This window comes from Terrapene carolina, unplaced genomic scaffold (genome assembly GCF_002925995.2).
Source record: "Terrapene carolina triunguis isolate 2854851 unplaced genomic scaffold, T_m_triunguis-2.0 Scaffold66, whole genome shotgun sequence".
Lineage (NCBI taxonomy): Eukaryota > Metazoa > Chordata > Testudines > Emydidae > Terrapene > Terrapene triunguis.
The window spans coordinates 86034167-86055478 of NW_020664417.1; the positions used below are offsets into that span (position 1 = coordinate 86034167).

Here is a 21312-nt window from a genome sequence, read left to right on the forward strand (position 1 = left end):
GTGCTAGAGATCCGAATGCTTTAGCCAGCAATGTTATTTGGTTGCAGCCCCTCCCTTCTCTTTCCAGCAGGAGGCAGCCTGGAAAGGCTTCACTGGTGTCCATGTTATTGGACAATTGGTTGGTGAGAGGATCATCTCCAGAGCAGGTGATAAGCAGTGTTCAGTACATCATACATCTGTTGTCCAGACTGGGACTGAGAGGGAACATGGAAGTCTCACTTAATTCCAACACACAAGATAGTTTATTGGGACTCTAATCGATTCCATGATGGCTTGAGTGTACCTACTGCAGGGCAGATTCAACAATAGGTCAGAGTTGATAAATGAACTGCAAAACAAATCATGTACTACTTCAAGGACATGTCTCTGGTTTTAAGGTCACATGGCTTCATGTACTCTGGTGACCCCAATTATAGATTTTTTTTCTTTTCTTTCATAGATTCCAAGACTAGAAGGGACCATTGTGACAGTCTAGTTTGACTATCTGTATAACACAGGCCTCCTAGTACATATCTTTTAGAAAAACGTCTGATCTTGATTTAAAATTTCCAGTGACATTACGACCCTTGGTAATTTGTTCTAGTGATTAATTATTCTCACTGTTTAAAAAAATTACACTTTATTTGCAGTCTGAATTTTTGCGTATGTTCAACTTCCAATCATTGTATCGTGTTGTACCTTTCTCTGCTGGATTGAAGAGCTCATTATCAAACATTTCTTCCCTGTGTAGGTACTTATAAACTGTAATCAAGTCACCTCTTAACCTTATCTTTTGCTCAGCTAAATACATTGAGCACCTTGAATCTGTCACTGTAGGGTATGTCTTCCAATTCTTTAATCATGCTTGTAGCTCTCCTCTAGACTTGTTCCAGTTTATTAACATCCTTCTTGAATTGTGGACACTAGAACTGGACACAGTATTCTTGCAGAGCCAAATACAGCGGTTAAAATAACCACTCTGCTCCTATTCGAGATTCCAAGGATAGCACTATCCCATTTGGGCAGTGTCATTCTGGGAGCTCATGTTCAGCTGTTGATACACCAGACTGTCTCTCTGTTGTCGTAAGGGGTGATAATGGATGGCTTATCACCCTGATGGTCACAATATAGATATGAGGGTACACATACCTCAAGAAGTTTTGAACTCCTTCAACTGGTGGAAAGATCCATATCAGGTCTGCAAGGGATATCTGTTCTCCTCAGAATTTCCCACAAAGTCATTAGTGACTGATGTGTCATTGCTGGGTTGCTGAAGTGTGCAGTACAGGGTCAATGGACTCAAAGAGATGCTTGGGTTCATATCAGTGTCCTGGAGCTCAGAGCAATATGGCTTGCCTGCATGGCCTTTCTACCTCATATCAAATATCAGAGTGTACAGATGAGACTCAACAATACCACCACAATGTTTGATGTAAACATACGTGGGAACCATATCAACAATCTTGTGCAGGGAAGCAATCGTTCTGTGGAATTGATGTATCCTGCACAACATAGTACTAACTGTAGTTCACCTTCCAGGACAATACAACATGCTGGCAGATAATCTAAGCAGACATATTTCTTCAAATCATAAATGGTCCTTAAAGGATTTGGCCATCAAGCCCATTTTCAATCAGTAGGTTGCACCCTGCATAGATTGTTTGCAGCTGACCAGAGCAAGAAATGCAAAGTATTTTGTTCCAAGGGAGGACAGAGTCTGAGTTCTCAAGAAGATGCCTTTCTAATCCCCTGGATTCAGGCCATGTTGTATGTTTATCACCCAGTTCCTCTGACCCTACGTGTATTAAGGAAGGTCAGACCAGACAAGGCCTCAGTCATCCTAATAGCCCTAGACTGGCCCAGGCAATACTGGTTCAAAGAAATCAGAAATCTCTCTGACACCTCCACCTCTGTTGATTCAGAGCAGAAAGCAGTCTCCGAGGACTGCAAAATGAAAATGTTTTTCATCCATTCAGTTAATTCTTTCCCATGAGAGACATCAGTCCTTCATATCGAGTATCTATTTGTTGGTTTGTTGCTAAGCTCATTACGTGTTTGTTTGGCTGCTATCTCTGCACATCATCCACCAATTCACGACCATCTCATCCTTCAGTTAAAAAGTTTGTGAAAAAATTGTCTTCTGAGAGTTTTTCCTTCAATAAGATAACATATTTTACTTTACTTACTTTTATCTTACAATCTTAATGTGGTACTGATCTACTTGGTGGGACCTACGTTTGAGCTATTAGCCTTGTGCTCATTACTCCTTTTTTCTATGAAGATGCCATTTTTTGTTGCAATTATATCGGTAGGGCAGGAATTGGCAACTTTTGGCACGCGGCCCACCAGGGTGCTTACACTGGCGGGCCAGGACGGTTTGTTTACCTGCCGCGTCCGCAGGTTCGACCGATCGCGGCTCCCACTGGCCGCGGTTTGCCGCTCCAGGCCAATGGGGGTGGCGGGAAGCGGCGGCCAGCATATTCCTCAGCACGCGCTGCTTCCTGCAGCCCCATTGGCCTGGAGCAGTGAACCGCGGCCAGTAGGAGCCGCGATCAGCCGAACCTGCGGAAGCAGCAGGTAAACAAACCGCCCCGTCCCGTCAGGGTGCTTACCCTGGTGGGTCACGTGCCAAAGGTTGCCGATCCCTGTGGTAGGGCCATATCAGTTTTATGGCTGTGAAAAACATGTCACAGACCGTGAAATAACCCTTTCCCCGAGAAATGTGATCTCCCCCTGTGTTCCTGGGAGCACCCCAGTCAGGGGCTCCTAATTGCTAGTCCCGGCTTGGATGGCGAGACATAGGACTTGTTCTTCCCCTGCACAGCCACTCTTGGAAGGAGATCAGACCCACCTCTGGGTACCTCCTGCTGCTGCAGGAAGCTCCGAGGCTGGGCAGCAGCCCTGAAGCTTTCTGCAGCCAGAAGAGGCTTCTGGAGGTGGTGGGTCCAATCTCCCACGTCCTGTTGGGAGCACCCCAGCCAGGTGCTCCTAGCTGCTAACCTGGGCTGGGTGGGGAGATCAGACCCACTTCCAGCGGCAGCGCAGAAGTGAGGGAGCACAGGGAGATCAGTGTCACCTCCAGGAGACATCTCCTGCTGCAGGAAGTTCCATGGCTGCTGCCTTCAGAGCCCAGCCCAGCTCTGAAGGCAGCACAGAAGTGAAGGTGGCTATCCCGTGACCCTCCTACAACAGCTTTGCAATCCCCCCACGATCCTCTTTTTTGGATCATGACCTCCATGTTTACAACACCGTGAAATTTCAGATGTAAACATCTGAAATCGTGACATTGAACAATTTTAAAATCCTCGGGCCTTGAAATTGGCCAAAATGGACTGTGAATTTGGTAGGGCCCTATACATCAGCATGCAGGGTCTGGGAATTGCAAGCTCTGATGATGGAAACCCCCATATATGATTTTTCAGTGTTAAAGTTACACTCTGGTCACAACCTAAATTTCTTCCCAAGGTAATCTCTGACACATTTAAATCAGTCCATTCACTTACCTGTTTTTTCCCAAAGCCTCATTCAACTAAGTGTGAGGCTGCGTTACATACTCTGATGTTTTCCAAACTTTGTCTTGTAGGATTGCCAACTTTCTAATTGCAGAAAATCGAATACCCTGGCCCCGCCCCTTCTCCAAGGCCCCGCTGCCTGCTCCCTCTATTCCCCCCTCCATCGTTTACTTCCCCCACTCTCGCTCACTTGCTCATTTTCACTAGGCTGGGGCAGGGGGTGGGGTGCAGGAGGGGGTGAGAGCTCCAGCTGAGGTTGCAGACTCTGAGGTGGGGCCGGGGATGAGGGGTTTCGGGGTGAAGGAGGGGTTGGGGGTGGGGCCGAGGGGTTCAGAGTGTGGGAGGGTGCTCTGGGCTGGGGCAGGGGGTTGGGTGCGGGGGGGTGAGGGCTCCAGCTGGGGGTGCAGGTTCTGGGGTGGGGCTGGGGATGAAGGGTTTGGGGTGCAGGAGAGAGCTCCAGGCTGGGGCCAAGAGGTTCAGCATGCAGGAGGGAGCTCAGAGCTGGAGCAGGGGATTGGGGTGCGGGAGGGGATGAAGGGTGTGGGCTCCAGGTGGTGCTGGCCTCAGATGGCCCCGGCATTTCTTGGGGACAGAGGAAGACCACACGGCTCCCAGGAAGTGGCAGCATGTGCCTCCGGCGCCTAGGCGGAGGGGCGGCCAGGCGCTGCCCCCGCCCGCAGGCACTGCTCCCACCCACAGGCGCAGTCCTAAGCGCCGGCTCCACAGCTCCCATTGGCTGCAGCCACAGAGTTCCTGGCCAATTGGAGCTGTGGAGCTGGTGCTGTGGGCGGTGCCTGCACGCGGAGCCCCTCTGGCTGTCCCTCTGCCTAGGAGCTGGAGGGATATACCGCCATTTCCTGGGAGCCACACGGAGCTGCCAGCGTAGGCGCTGACTCCATGGGTGCTCCAGGGCTGGAGCACTCACGGGAAAAATTAGTGGGTGCTCTGCACCCACTGGCAGCCAAGCTCCCCTTCCCCCGCATCCCACCTCCTCCTCCACCTCCTCCCCTGAGAGTGCTGCGTCCCTGCTCCTCTGCCTATCTCGTAGCGCTTCCTGCCTTGCCGCCCCCAAACAGCTGTTTGGCGGGAGGGGGAGGAGCGGGAACGTGGCGTGCACAGGGGAGGATGCGAGGATGAGTCGGGACAGGGGGGATTTGGGGAAGGAGTCAGAATAGGGGCAGGGAGGTGACGGAGTTGGGGTGGGGACTTTGGGGAAGGGGTTGGAATGGGGGCTGGGTGGGATGGAGTCGGGGCGGGGCCGGGGGCAAAGGGGAGTCGAGCACCCACCGGCGGGAGCAGAAGTCAGCACCTATGGCTGCCGGGCACAGAGCCTGCCTGCCCACTTTTAGCCAACCAGACTTTTAGCGGAGCTCCCAGGCTCCCTTTTCAACTGGGTGTTCCAGTGAAAAACCGGATGCCTGGCAACCCTATCATTTTGTCTAGAACAAAACCATTCACAGAGTCCCCTAGGCTATTTATTTCTGTTGCCAAGAGATCCAAGAGTCAGGCAGTCTTGACTCAATCTCCAGTTGGGTATATCACTGCATAAAGTTATGAGGTGGCCAGTTAAGAACTCCCAAATCATGTTAGGTGACTTTCTACTAGAGCAACGGTTCTCAAACTTATTTTGTTGTGCCCCCCTTCTTTGTGTCCAGGGTCATTTACACCCCCCACCACACACACACAAGTACATATTCCGCTGCCCAGCACTGAAGGCAGAGCGGAGAACGGGCTGCAGCAGTGCAGAAGTAAGAGTGGCAGTGTGAAAAGTGATACTGATAAATATCACTTTTCATGGCAGGCTTAGTGCCCCATTGCCACTGTTACTTCTGTGCTGCTGCTTTCGACAGCCAGAGCCCTGCTGCTGCCTGCAGGTATGGGACTGGGGGAGTGTCGGGGGTGGGAAGGAGAGTCTGAGCCCAGGCTGCCTCCTGATGAAGGATTTGTGGGGGGGAAGGAGAGCCCAAGCAGGAGGGAGTCCGGCAATCAGCCCTGGGCAGGAGGAGGTCTGACTGTCCCCTTTATCCCCTCCATCCCACCTCCCAGGTGTGTCCTAGCGGGATAACTGTAGCTGATATATGTAGGGCTACTACTTGTTGTAGTATACATACTTTCACTAGCCAAAGCTATTATACTTTAGTTCAGGAATCTCATTCAGATGCCCAGTTTGGGAAGGCTGTGTTGCATTCTCTATTTAATTAGACTTGCAGTACCCTGCTCCATCTATTACCTACTGCTTGGGAACACATGTAAACAAGCATTCAAAATGGAAAGTAAAGTTACTTTTAGTAACTGGAGTTCTTAGAGATGTGTTGTTTACATGTGTTGCATAACCCACTCTCTTTTTTCCCCACTACTGTTGAGACCAATAGCCTGGAGTTGATAGTGGTGCTGGGACTGAGGATGGTTGGTCACTTGGTCCCTTTTATATCACATAGGGAGAGGGCCTCGAGATCATCAGGGGAGCAGGTGTGACCAACAGACACTGCTGGCTAAAGCATTCCAATCTCCAGTGCATGGGGCACATGCATACAACTAGAAGTGGAACACAGGTAAACAACACATCTTGAATAGCTCTAGATATTAAAGGTAAGTAACTTTCCTTTCCAATTTTATTTTTCTTGCCTATGGATGTTGTACTTCATTTCTGGGAGATTTTTGGTGGGCATTCTTAAAGAGAACATATGAACAGGATTACAGCACAGCTTTTTGAACTGTATTAATAATTTTTTAAAATTTTTGAATAGAGTGGATTTTTTTAAAATAGCATTTAAGATTCCTGGGGATATTCCTTAGCAGCCAGTAGCAATTTTTATAATAGTATAGATAAAAAGTTCAGTCTAAATTATAAGATAGCGTTGTTTAAAGTATAAATCTCTCTTCGCTATTGCCACTTAATTTTAAAGATTGCATTTATTTCTTTTAAATATCCAATTTTTCTAATTTAATCAAATTCCATTGTTAATTTATTTAAAAAATCTAGTATAATATTATATATATCAGACTTTGGAAGACACAGGACTTAGAATTTTAAGGGGACCAGAAGGTAATGTTAGTCAAATTTTTAAAATTTATTAGAATTTAGCTAATTTACCCTAATGACTGGGAGGTCTATTGTGAATTACTGAATTTTGTAAACGAGCAAAAAGTAAAAAACAAAACAACACAACAAAATCAGATTGTCAAAATTAATTATACTTTATAAAGTATAAGATCGGGGACAGGGACTTAGGTTCTGTCACAGTTCTTGAGTTAACTAGATCAACGGGCAGGTCACTTTATTTGTTTGTCTCACTCTCTCCATCTATAAAATTGTAAATATAAAAGTGCTAATTGTTACTGTTCAGATTCTGACAGTAATTTTAATGTAAATTATTATTGTTTAATACTTACACTGGGCACTGTGCTGTGCAATTCAGAAAAATAGAATAATCCCTTCCTTTAAAGAGCTTTCAAAAGTGAAGTTTTAGTAATATGAAATCCCAGCATCAGTTTTTCGTTCAGATTATAAATTGTGCAAGTCATCAGTGTACTACTGTATACAATAGTTCACCTCTATAAAACCAGCATATCATTTTAATGTGGAATCATTAGCATTTAGACAAAACCTATATCTATTAGTCCACTGTTAGGGCTGGTCTACACTGGGGGGGGGGGGATCGATCTAAGATACGCAACTTCAGCTATGCGAGTAGCGTAGCTGAAGTCGAAGTATCTTAGATCGAATTACCTGGGGTCCACACGGCGTGGGATCGACGGCCGCGGCTCCCCTGTTGACTGCGCTACCGCCGCTCGCTCTGGTGGAGTTCCGGAGTCGACGGTGAGCGCGTTCGGGGATCGATATATCGCGTCTTAACGAGACGCGATATATCGATCCCGGATTAATCGATTGCTACCCGCCGATACGGCGGGTAGTGAAGACGTAGCCTTATTTAAAGCTTTGTTTACTATTAAACACAATCTTTTTTGTCCATGAGAATTCCTTTTAGTGACATCCTAGTTTTGATTCATAGCAAAGTCTACATAAATCTCCCTGCTTTTTATAACTCTGCATACTAAATTCTTAAATACAGCACAGGCAAACAAACTGTAAACAGTTTGAGAAGGATGAAAAGTAGTTTGATATGCTTATGCTATTCCCAAGGGAGCTTATAGCAACAAGCAGGTTATATTTAAATATCACTTTGTATAGTGTTAAAATATTAACAATTTGTTTGTAGCTTTCAGTAACTGTTTAAATCATGATTTCACTAATCTGCCTGCATAAACTGCTGATTTAATTTATCGTAGCACCATTAGCATGGTTAAGTTTATTATGGAGTTGCCAGTTGTGGCTCCATAATAATGTTGTGTTGAGTTTTGCACTTAAAGTGGGATTTTTAACCCCTTTGTTGTATATGAAGAATACATCATATCCTTCCTAAAATTACACCTCTTTTGAGTATAGAATTTTCTGAGAATTTATAAGTGAATCTGTTAATTAGTCTAGGAATGGTTAAGAAACGGGCCCTTAAAAAATTTAGCACCTGGTGTTGGATTTTATTTGGACTCAGATTCTCTTAATAACAGAAAAATGCAGATGCTTCAAACCTCCAATATTTAAAACTCCTGACATTTTGTGTGTAGACCACATTGTATGATTTTTTTTTTAGGATTAATAGTCATTTTTATTATTATTATTCATAACTGCAAGTTTCTTCTTCAAGGGAGGTTGAACACAATCAGGACACCCAGCATATATCAACTCTGCCCTGTAGTGACACCATGAGGAGGAAAAACACCTGTCTTTAAATATCAGTTTAAAGAAATCTGGGGCCAGAAACACTAAAATGCCTTAATCATATGATCACTGTATGCTGCCACTACAGGACAAAGTTACATTGCTTTGGATGCCCTACTTGTATTTCCAAATCTTAACATGTTTGAATTTCTTTTGAGTTCAAGAATTTCCTTGATTTATACTGCTGGGTTGAGTGCTAATTACATCCTGTAATGTATTTACCTTTAAATTGCTGATATGTTCTATCAACCTGGACTCCATTTTAACATAATTTCTTTGTCTGGGAATATAAATAAATTATACACTATTTTTGGAATGCTTAAACATCTCTTCTGAGTTTTGCAAATTCAAGAGTCACTGAAATATTTTTCTTTGAGTGCTGTCTCTGTGGGTGCTCCACTCCAGGTGACAGTGCGTCCTGGCGCCGTTGATTGGAGATCTTCGGTAGCAGTGCCTGGTCAGGCCACGCATGTGCAGCTGCTGTCTTGTAGCATCGTTGGAGTCTGTTCAGCGTGCGCACGCCATGACCCCTCAGTTCCTTCTCTACCATCCTTGCCTGAAGACGGAGCTCGAGGCAGTGCTGTAGTTTCTTCCCCCTATTGACAGAAAAATTCGATACAATTAACCCAGTTTTACCCTTCCCTTTAGATAAGTTAGTTAATAGTTTAAAAAACAAAACAAACAAACAACAACAAAAACCTTTTCCCACCGTTTCCCCCCCAAGTTCTCTGCTCCCTGTGGTCCTCTTGTTTTTTATTTCAACATGCCAGGCTCTCCTGGTTTTAAAAGATGTGGCTCCTGCAAAGAGGCCATGCCGCGCTCAAGCGGACATTCACTCTGTGTGAGATGTCTCGGAAAGATGCACATTCCAGCCAAGTGGACCCACTGTAACAACTTGAAGGCGAGGGCCCAGCGCGACCGAGATCTGCACCTGAAAATGATCCTTATGGAGTACTCTCTCCTACCTGGATCGGAGAAGGACGTATCTAATCCTTCTCCCAAGTGCTTTCCATCCCGGTCGGAACCGACCAAGGGCATGGCTCCACCCTCTCAGGAGAAGAGGAAGCGAGCCTCGACCTCCCCACACAGGGAACCGAATGAAAAGAAGTGGTCCTCTGTGAGGTCGCTATCAGCAGTGCCGACGGCCCTGAGAATCAGCACCTACAACTCTCCTGGCACCTCCGGCACCGGACGCACCGCCCACAAGACGAAGGAGTTGAGACATCAAACTACCCATGTCTCCTCCTCGGCGCTGTCATACCAACATCCTCATCAGAACTGGTGCCAACCACACAGCCACCTCCGGTGCCAACGCAAACCTCGGTACTGCCACCACCACCGGCACTGACACACCATCCAGCACCGGCAGATGGCACTGCAATGGGACCACCAGCACCCACTAAAGCAAAATACAAGATACCTAAACCACATGCCATATCCAATGCAATGGCCACCATGGGACCCACGGGCAGCTTATAAGGCCCAGTACGCTCGCACTTCCTCACCACCCAGGGCACAACTTCGGTCCCCATTGGTATCCCCTGTGCTGCCTACATCCATGGCCACAGAGGACCTACCTGAGGAGCCCAAGAAAGAGGCCGTACCTGAGATGGTGTCACCAGAACACGACTCTTTCTCGTCTCCAGATGAAGCTGTCATGCCACCTCCACCCACTCTGGCTGATGACTTCAGACAGTTTCAGGAGGTGTTCAAAAGAATAGCAATCAGCCAGGACATTCCATTAGAGGAGGTTCAGGAGAAACAACACAAGCTCTTGAAAATTCTGCAACCCACTTCGGCATCAAAAATTGCGCTTCCTATAAATGATGCCATCCTAGAACCTGCTGAAAATATATGGCAGACCCCGGCTACCGCTCCACCAACATGCAAGAGGGCAAATCGCAAATATTATGTCCCAGACAAGGGCATGGACTTCTTATTTGCCCACCCACAACCTAATTCCTGGTGGTGGAAGCAGCAACCCACAGGGCAAAACAGCCTCAACACCGATCCACACCACAAGATAAGGACCACAAGCGCCTAGACCTCCTAGGCCGTAAGGTATATACATCGTCCACACTACCATTCAGAATAGCCAACTACAGCGCCCTCCTTACCAAGTATGTTTGTGACAACTATGGCAAACTCTTTGACTATACCACAGATATACCAGAGGACAGAAGAGCCCAATTCAAATCGGTCCTGGTTGAGGGGCAGCTGGTCACCAGAATGACCCTACAAGCTTCCCTGGACATGGCCAATACGGCAGCTTGTACTACGACTACTGCAGTAGTCATGTGCAGAGTCTCATGGCTATCGTCATCCAGCATCCCAAAGGAGCTCCACTGCACTGAGGTTGTTCTCCAAACCCTGGCAGTAGTCTCAGCTCACCTACACAAACAAGGGATCATATTTTTCCCATACCTGGACGAATGCCTCATCATAGATCATTCATACAAGGAGACAGAAACAATCACAAGACTCGCCATCAACTTCTTCCAGAGACTAGGACTGCAAATAAATTTTCAAAAATCCACTTTGCTACCCACACAACTAGAGTCCATCGGGGCCTATCTAGAAGACTCAACTCAGGCCAAAGTCTCGCTACCTCACACCAGATTCCTGACCATCAAACACCTCACAGACACTGTCGATCTGCCCAAGAATCGAGGCACTAACGTGCCTACAATTACTGGGTCACATGGCCGCCACCATGTTCGTGGTCAAATACGCCAGACTACATATGAGGTGCCTCCAGGGCTGGATGAGCTCAGTATACAAACCCACCAAACACACACTCAAAATGAGGTAACACCACCAACCGTGGTACTGATTGCATTACAATGGTGGACAAAAAGAGAACATCTGCATAGGTGTCCTCTTCCATCACAGACTTCCATCCATCATGATCACTACAGATGCCTCCCTACTGGGCTGGGTAGCACACCTAGACCACCACACGATACAAGGAAGGTGGTCAACGTTGGAATCACACCTACACATAAACCTTCTAGAACTCAGGGCAGTATGGAATGCCTGCCTTCGCTTCCTGCTGCTCATAAGAAACAAATCAATCCGAATAATGACAGACAATATCGTATGCAGGTTTTACATCAACAGACAAGGCGGGGCCCGATCGCGTTCCCTATGCATGGAAGCGATGAAACCATGGAACTGGTGCATCCAGCATCACATCAACATCTCCGCTTCATACCTACCGGGATGTCAGAATATGGCTGATACACAAAGCAGACTATTTTCACAGGACCATGAATGGGAACTGAAGTCGACAGTCGCACAACAAATATTCCATCTATGGGGATTCCCGTCTATCGACCTATTTGCCACAACACAGAACCGCAAATGCCCTCTCTTTTGCTCCAGAGTGGGGCTTGGCCCCCACTCTCTGGGGGATGCTTTCCCGATTCGGTGGAACAAGACACTTTTATATATGCATTCCCACTGATCCCACTAATACACAGGGTCCTACGCAAGGTCAGGGACGACAAAGCCAACATTATCTTAATTGCCCCAGCACGTATCCAGGCAGACCTGGTATCCTTATCTGCTGTGCATCAGTCTGTCCTCCACAAACTCTCCCAATGAGATCGGACCTCCTATCCCAAGATGACAGTCAGATCCTCCATCCACAGCTGCAGAAGCTCCATCTCAAAGCGTGGCTCCTCCATGGTTCCAAGTTAGCCTGTTTGGAACAGGTCAAACACATTACTGAACAGCAGATGGGACTCCATGCGCAATATGTACCTTCAAAAGTGTAAATGTTTCTCCATATGGTGTCTGCATAAAGGGCTCACTCCCTGCACTACACCCCTTCCTATAGTGCTGGACTATCTGGTAGAGCTCAAGCACTCGGGGCAATCGTTCAGCTCTATAAAAGTGCATCTCACAGCAATTAATGCTTTCCACGATAAAATCAAAGGATTCTCGGCATTTACACATCCAACCACCAAACACTTTGTCACGGAGCTTCAGAACCTTTACCCTGAAGTTCACCCTCCCACGCCCATGTGGGATCTGAACCTAGTCCTCTGGGGCCTCATGAGGCCTCCCTTTGAACCCCTCACTACCTGCTTTTTACTACATGTCAGTGAAGGTAGCATTCTTAGCATCACATCGGCTAGAAGGGTGAGTGAAATAAATGCAAATTCGAGTCACTGAAATATTTATTTCATTTCGTAAATCCCCTAGACTCTTTGTCTCTACAACTGAATGATCCAAGGGTGCCGCTATATCCAACAATGACTTTCCAAGTGGATATGGATTGTATTTGGTCATGCTACCAAACCCAGAACATAGAACCCTCTGCCAGAGTCCGGTCACAGTCTACTCGAGCCATGTCAGCAACCTGTGGCATTCCTGTATAAGGTACCCATTCCGGATATTTGCAAAGTGATCACATAGGCCTCAGACCATACCTTTGCCAAGCATTATGCCATTACACAGGTCCCCAGGGCGGATGCCATAGTAGGCCTTACTGTCTTCTCCACTGCTACCATGCACATAACTCCAAAATCCCAACCATAGTGGGTACTGCTCTACATTCACCTGGAGTGGAGCACCCACAGGGACAGCACTCGAAGAAGGAGAAGGTTACTCACCTTGTGCAGTAACTGAGGTTCTTCGAGATGTGTGTCCCTGTGGGTGCTCCACAACCCAACCTCCTCCCTTCTACTTTGGAGCTCAAAAAAAGAGAACTCTACAGTAGAGAAGGAACTGAGGGGGTCGTGCTGTGCGTGCAGTGAACAGACTCCAACGATGCCGCGAGACAGCAGCTGCGCATGCGCAGCCTGGCTAGGCACTGCTACCGAAGATCTCCAATCAATAGCGCTGGGACGCACCATCACCTGGAGTGGAGCACCCACAGGGACACACATCTCAAAGAACCTCAGTTACTGCACAAGGTGAGTAACCTTCTCTTATGAAAACATATCAGCTAAGTGGTTGTAATTTGAAAACCATAATTTAGAAAAAAAATGTTAACTTAGTAAAATGAAAATACAATCCTGTTTTCCTATTCATTGCTCAGCAGAAGCAATGGGGAGGGAGAGGGAAACCACATTTATTTCTAACCCCCGATAGCCTATTTGTACAAGAAGTAAGAATCCTTATTTGTTTTAACTAAATAAGTGATATTAATTCATGTTCAACAGAAATGTACATAATGTAAATTTTGCATTCAGTAATATGATAAAATGAAATGCTCAGTTAGTGAATTTATTTTTATATCTTATACAGGGAAATACTATTTCAAATACTACACTGTACTATTATTTGCTTCAATGCAAAGGATTTTTTGAGAACACTGCTTCATGTTTATGGTGATGATATTAACTGGAAACAAGGTAAGATGTTTTGTGCCTAATTATGTAGTCTTTGCATTGGCAAAACTCCCATTGAAACCAATGTATAAGTGATAATAAATATACTTTATTAAAACATTTATATAGTGACATTAATAGTGTAACATGTAATTTTAAAGACAGAATCACATCAGAACTGACACTTACCCACTCTTTCTGGACCGGGGCTCACAGACTTGTGTGCTGCTCTGCCCAGATTGCAGGCCAGAACATCTAACTGTTTGCTGCTCTGCCCTGACTATAGGCAGGAATCATAGACTGGTTGGTGCCTCGCTCTGCTTGAGGATCTGGGGCCCAGAGACTCATGTGCTGCTCTGCCTGGACTGCAGGCCAGAACCATAGGCTGTGCAGTGCTCTGCTAATTCCCTGACAGTGAGCAACGCCCAGTGACAGTGAGGCAGAGTGGCCTCCCACTGACCCAGAGGGAGAGGGACTACTGCTAACTCACTAAACAACCCTAAAAATATCTGACTGCCAGAGGCTGGGAGGGGAATATAGGGGTGGATCTCTCCAAAATTGTCCTGTTCTGTATATTCCCTTTGAAGTTCTGGTACCTGCCATTGTTAGAGACAGGATACTGGACTATATGGACCATTGGTCTGACCCGGTATGGCAGTTCTTATTTTGGAAGTCTCCATGATTCTTCTTTGCATAGTGTCCTGATGGGTGCTCCACTGTAGGTGTGTCTGTGTCCCTGCGCTGCTGATCAGAGAATTTTGGTAGTAGTATCCATTCAGTCTGCGCATGCGCTGCTCCTCGCCTGCCACGAGACTAGCCAGCGTGCCTGGGCGAACCCTCCTCAGTTCCTTCTCAACCATCCCTGGCTAGAGATGGAGCTGGAGCTGTTCGTTCACAGATTAACTCTCTTAGAATTGCTAATTTTTAGCTTCCCTGGAAGCCTTTTTTCTTTCCTAACTTTGTTTGCATTTTATTTTGGCCTTGCCTTTAATAATAATAAAAAAAAAAAAAAAAAAAAGACTGTCTTCTGTCGACCCCGGAGGCGGGGGACCGCCCATGGACATGGGGATGCCGGGTCCCCCGGCTTCAAAAAGTGCCTCAGTTGCAAGGAATCTATCCCAGTGACTGATGGACACTCGCAGTGTGTTCGCTGCCTGGGAGAGAGAAACATTCCACAGAAGTGTTTCTTGTGTCATCGACTGAAGCCCATATGCAGGAAAGAGAACTGAGACTCAAACTTCTACTCATGGAGTCAGGCCCTCAACCTCTGGAGTCCCGGCAGGAGCCCTCACCGCAACCCTCTACTTTGAAGGGAGGTGAGTCCAGGGAGACATCTGCGAACCATTCACATAAGGCCTCTAAGAAAAGGTTTATGAGGCCGCTTAGTGAGCCCCAATCAAGCCCAAAACAATCTCAGGCTTGATCAGTATCATTGGTACCAATGGCACCAAAGCCATCTAAATCTGGTACCCTGGGCATGCACAGTACCGAGTTGACAGAGCAAGTCGGGCTGCCTAAAGACCCAATGGGCACAAGCAAGGAAGCACCAGTAATTCGGGGGCACGAAAAACATAGGAGTGCATAGCACAAAGGTGGACAGTCTCAGCTGAAAATTCCCACATGACCACGAGTGGGAAATAGATTCAGTGTTCCTCCATGACATATTCCAACAATGGAGGACACCAACAGTATACCTATTCGCTACTTACAAGAACAAGAAATGTCCACAGTACTGCTCTAGAGCAGGGATCAGACAACGCTCGATGGGAGATGCTCTCCTCCTTCTCTGGGATAAGGGTCGTCTTTACACCTTTCCTCCATTTCTTCTAATACTGAAAGTCCTGTTGAAAGTGAAAAGAGAAAAAACAAACATCATACTGATTGCGCCCACCTGGCCCAGACAGACATGGTACCCTTACCTGTAACAGCTGACACTGTGCACCTATGACTCTTCCAATCACTCTTTACCTGCTATCCATCCCAACCTGCGGGTTCTGCGACTCAAAGCCTGGCTCCTTCATGGTTCCAGCACATGGAGACATCTTGCTCTGAGGAGGTACGGGAGATGTTATTACACATTAGGAAAGGAGGTATTCATTGTACCTACCTACAAAAGGAAAAGATCTCAAATCTGGTGTCAGCCCAAAGGCATCACCTCTAATGCAGCCACACTACCAGTAGGCCTGGACTACCTGTTGACTCTCAAGAAATTGGGTCTCTCTATTAGCTCGCTAAAGGTTCACCTAGCAGCAATTGCAAACTTCCACCAGCAGGTAGAAGGATACTCAATCTTTTCCTATCCAGTTACAAAGAGGTTTCTCAAAGGCATAGCGAACCTCTTTCCCTAACCCAGACTTCCCACTCCTCAGTGGGTCTCAACCTAGTGTTAAAAGGGCTGACTATACCTCCATTTGAACCCATGGCCACTTGTTCATTAACTCACCTTTCAATGAAAATGATGTTCCTGATCACTATTACCTCAGCAAGAAGGATAGGGGAGATAGTGGCTCTAATGATGCATCCCCCATTCACTGTGTTCTTCCCTGACAAAGTCACTCTTAGACCACATCCGAAATTCATTCCCAAGGTGACTTCTACATTTCATATAAATCAGCTTATTCAGCTTCCAGCCTGTTATCCCAAACCTCATCGGAATAATAGGGAAGGCATCCTCCATACGCTTGATGTGCGGAGAGCCTTGGCCTTCTGTTTAGACAGAACAAGAGCTTTCAGAAAGACTCCGAGACTCTTCCTCTCCATTGCAGATAGGTTAAAAGGTACAGCGATTTCAGCTCAAAGACTCTTCAAATGGGTCTCAAACTGTATAAGGCTCTGTTACCAGATGCATAATGTAACATTCCCGTCTTCAATATGCATGCGCTCTATGAGATTGGTTTCCTCTTCCGTCACCTTCTCCAAGGGTATCAGAAAATCTGTATCAGAAATCTGCAGAGCAGCTACCTGGGCATCTGCACATACCTTTGCAGAACATTGTGTTATCGTGGGGGACTTAGCTGCAGATGCTAGATTTAATGCCATGGAGCTATCATCTATAACAGTCTCGACTCTGAAGCCCCAGTCACTTGTGGTGGGCACTTTTCGGGAGTCACTGCAGTGGAGAACCCATAGGGACACTACTCAAAGAAGAAGTTACTCACTTTGTGCAGTAACAATGGTTCATCGAGATGTGTCTCTCTATGGGTGCTCCACGACCCACCTTCTTCCCCTCTACTTCAGAGTTCTTGTCATTGACTCTGTGGTAGAGAAGGAATCGAGGAGGGTTTGCCTGTGCATGCTGGCTAACCTTGTGGTAGGCGAGGAGCAGAGCATGCACAGGCGGAATGGACACTGCTACCAAAGTTCTCCAATCAGCAGAGCAAGGATGCAAACACATCTACAGTGGAGCACCCACAGAGGGACACATCTCAACGAACCCTCATTACTGCACAAGGTGAGTAACTTCTTTCCCTATGATTGGAAAATCTGTGGATTCATGGAAAACTCTCCTCATATGTTTTAGTCTCTAAGCATAGGAATCCAGTTAATATGGCTTTTTTAGAGAAAGGATAACCTGTAATTGTGCTTCTTGGAAGATGTCTTCTGACCGGATTCCTACTAATCCACCTTTCTCCCCTCACAGTTGAGAAGGAGGCAATATTTTTCAAAAGCGAATTCTTTTTTTCTGATGGACTCCTCCTATCTTATAAATATTTGTTGACTGTTAGTTACACTTAGAATTTAGGGATAACTCCACTTCCCTCTCTTGAAGGAACTACAGTGGAATGATCCCGGGAGTACTGAGGCATTGGTAATTGGTCTCAGAATAGGGCTAAACTACCTGGGCTTCAAAAACCCCAACTCTTTGAGATTTAGGGGGTTCCAACCTTTCTTGCACTAGGGAGTGGAACCAGAAGAGTAGGAATCTGGTCAAACAATACAGTCAGACAAGTAGTATTACAAGTAAATAATTGTCTCTTCACTGTAGAAACTCAGCTTTGAACTACTGGTATCACCCAATTTATTCCTCTAATTTAAATTCTCTACCTTTTAAAAACATCTCTTCCCAGGCACTCAACAAAAGTATGAGTCAAAGTGTTGACTGTAATTTAATCTTAGTTTTATTGTCATAGGAATGTGTCTACAAAAGAGATGGGAATATGCTACTTTGCAAAACCTTTTTTTAGTCTTTTGCTGTAATGTAAATGAATTTGAAATATTCTTTTTTGAGTGCTTTCTTATGTCCATTCCGTGTTAGGTGTGTGCACGCCGCGTGCACTGTTGCTGGCGATTTTTCTCTCAGTGGTATCCATTGGGCTGGCTCTAGCACCCTCTGTTGCTGCGCGCTTATGCACCGGTAAAAGGGGCACCACCGGCCACAGACACTCTCAATTCCTTCTTACCGCTGATGACAGTTGCTTGAATGACTCTTCTTGCTTTGGCAAGGCTTCTTCCCAGTGGTTTTTGGACTATAACCCTTAGTTTATCATAGTTTAGAGTATATAGTTATTGTGATTAGTGTTAGTGTACATAGTTACTGTAAATAGTCCCTGTCATCAAGGGACTCCAGGCATGCCCCAGTCCCCGGGCTTCAAACCTTGTGCCTCCTGTGGCAAACCTGTGCCAGTGAGCAATCTGCACTCCAGCTGCTTGAAGTGCTTGGGGGAAACTCACATGAAGGACAAGTGCCAGATCTGTCAGGACTTCAGACCCCATACTAAAAAAGACAGACACATCAGGTTGATGACTATCATCATGGAAGCTGACCTCATACCTGCCTCAGAGCCGAGCCGCTCTGATTTGGCACTGAGCACTTCGGTGTTAGTGCAAAGTGCTCCTCCGGAACCAAGCTCTTCCTGGTACCGTTCAACATCTCTGGTGCTGCAGAAAAAGCACAAAAAATAGCGCCGCCGCAGAGGGCGCTCACTGTTGCAGAAGAAGGACAAGTGGGGGAGAAGGAATCACGGTGAGACCCATGCCACACTTCCACTCCTGGCTTCATGATAGCACCATCAACTCTGCCCAGAGCATTGAGTCCCGTGTGGTACTCTCCGCTCACACCCGGAAGCCACCGTGGCACCAGCAGTCTGACAGTCCCATCGACCCCAGAGACTTTTCAAGCATCCAGGGATTTACTATCTCTCCTGGTCCCCCTGCCCAACTCTGATGGGACACCTGCTAGCTCCAGTGACTAGAAGGAGCAAGGAGCATCGAGCTCCTTCCTGGCACTGGGCCCCCCAGCACTCTCTAGAGGCAAGCCATCCCTGAGCCCAATGTCCCGACCATCTCTGGTCTACCACAGGTCCCTGGACCCCCAGCACCACATGGAGGCAGAGGCAGGTACCTCTGTGCCGTGGTCTCTGAGAGAGGACTCCTCTTCCAAGTCTGAAAGGGAACCCTATGTGCAACCTCAGGGTCACCACCAGTATCCAGCCTACGCGCCACTGGACTTCGGTACTGGTCCCCCCAGCTGGCATCTGGCCAGCGGGTCACTGGGGCTTTCCCCTCATACTGGGGCTTCCCTTCCATTGCCTCTCTTACTCGGTGGTTTCCAAGAGTCAGGCTTCTGCTTCTTCCTGCCCGGCACCAGACCCCGACTCTGATACCAATCCCGGTGCTGACATTCAGGATATGGCTCCTGTGGATGTCATTGAGGCTGAGGAAGAGGAAGGAGCCCCTCCTCTGGTGCAAGCTGCCTCCTTCTCCCCAAATGAGGCTGCCATAGGACCCAGTAGCCTTCAGGGCCCAGCAGTGAACCTGGGACTGCAAATTGAAGAGCTTAAGGAAACACCACACAGCCTTATTGACATTCTACCTACAGCAGCTCTCTCCAAAGTGGCCTTACCCATCATTGAGGCTGTGATAAGTCCAGTCAAGGCCACATGGCAAACTTTCTTCTCTGCCTCCAATCTGAAAGAGGCCAGAAAAGAAGTAGTATGTGCCAGCGAGCGAGTTTGAATACTTATGTAACTCTTCTGCCAGGTGGAGCAGGCAGCAACCAGGGCTGGATTCAATATCTAGGTGTTCCTTTTCAACAATACAACACAAAATCGGCTCGAGCCCGCATCCAGTAACCTGGGAACATTACACACCACCCCTCAGTGCCTATGAGAGGCAATACTTCCCCACTCACATGCATAGAGTCTGAGTGTAGAAAAGAAACTTTTAATGAAAGGAGAGAAGTCACCCAACATTAATTAGGGAAAATGCCACCATCAAGATTCATAATCATAAAACTGTGAGCAGGACACCCACCCTAGAATGCGTGGGGCAATGTCTTCTGCCTCATGTTCTTGAGTTCTACAACCAAAAGTTCTTTACTGTGCCCCCCTCTGCTTCCTCATCGTACCCAACTCACAATTGTTCTTGGTCAGTGAGAACCCAGGGTTCAGAGGTGAATCTGTGTGAGTTCACTTCCCACCCGGGGATGAAGGCACCTTGCTCTGCCATCTGAGCACTTGCTCTGACTGGCTACCTCGCCGGCCGCCGCTCCTCTCCGCTGGCTGCCTCACTGGCCACCGCTCCTCTCACCAGTTATCTTCTGCCACCTGCCTCTCTGCTGTGACCTCTGTAGGTCAGTCTCTTGAGAGTCCTCCCAACCCTTAGTGACTTTCAGCTCCTAGTTTCAGAGTAGCAGCCGTGTTAGTCTGTATCCGCAAAAAGAACAGGAGTACTTGTGGCACCTTAGAGACTAACAAATTTATTAGAGCATAAGCTTTTGTGGGCTACAACCCACTGCTCTAATAAATTTGTTAGTCTCTAAGGTGCCACAAGTACTCCTGTTCTTTCAGCTCCTAGTGACTTTCAGCTCTTAGTGAGCAATTAACATAACAAAAGACTCCTAATGGAGCCTGTTTAGCTCTGTCTTTGAACAGTGGGGAGGAACAGGTTAAATCAGACTGGGGACTCTTAGGGAGAGTCCACACCTCCTGGCTGGGACACCTGTCACCACCCCTCTTACTTTCACAGGGGTCTGACATTTGAGCCCTTGGTTTCATAGGCGCCGACTCCGTGGGTGCTCCGGGGCTGGAGCACCCACGGAAAAAAATAGGTCCCGTGGCCCCGCCCCGCCCCCCTGCTTCAGCTCACCTCCGCCTCCTCCACGAGCCCGCCGCTGCGTCCTGCTTCTCCTCCCCCCTCCCTCCCAGCGCTTGCGCCGTGACACAGCTGATTCGCAGGGCAGGGAGGGAGGGGGAAGGAGGGGGAACACAGTGCCCTGGGGGAAGAGGCGGGGCCAGGGTGGGGATTTGGGGAAGGGATCCAATAGGGGCAGGGAGGGGGCGGAGTTAGGGCGGGGACTTCGGGGATGGGGTTGGAATGGGGGCGGGGATGGGGTGGAGTAGGGGCAGGGGGTGCGGGCACCCACCGGCGCTGAGAAATTTGGCGCCTATGCTTGGTTTAATGAGGTTCTTTCAGCTGAAGGTGACCCCCTCATTTAGGACAGAGTAAACACAGTTCTTCGAGTGCTGTCCCTGTGGGTGCTCCACTTCAGGTGTCGGTGCATCCCGGCGCTGCTGATCGGAGATTTTTGATAGCAGTGCCTGGTCGGGATGCGCGTGTGCAGTAGCTGTCTCATGGTGCCATTGGCGCTTCATCTAGCGCTCGTGGGGCCCGTCCCCCTCAGTTCCTTCTCAACCATCCTCGGCTGCAGACGGAGCTCCAAGGGCAGTGTCAGAAAATAACCTACAAGATGCGTTTACTCATC

At 47.5% G+C, this 21312-nt stretch overlaps 1 protein-coding gene across 1 annotated transcript in view; it reads left to right on the plus strand.

Moving 5' to 3' along the window:
* POLN (DNA polymerase nu) overlaps positions 1 to 21312 on the plus strand; it is a 191700-nt gene that overhangs the window by 20468 nt on the left and 149920 nt on the right. Inside the window, exon 5 of the mRNA XM_026648138.1 lies at positions 13528 to 13634. Within this exon, the coding sequence (XP_026503923.1) occupies positions 13528 to 13634 (107 nt within the window). The remainder of the gene's footprint in view (positions 1 to 13527; positions 13635 to 21312) is intronic.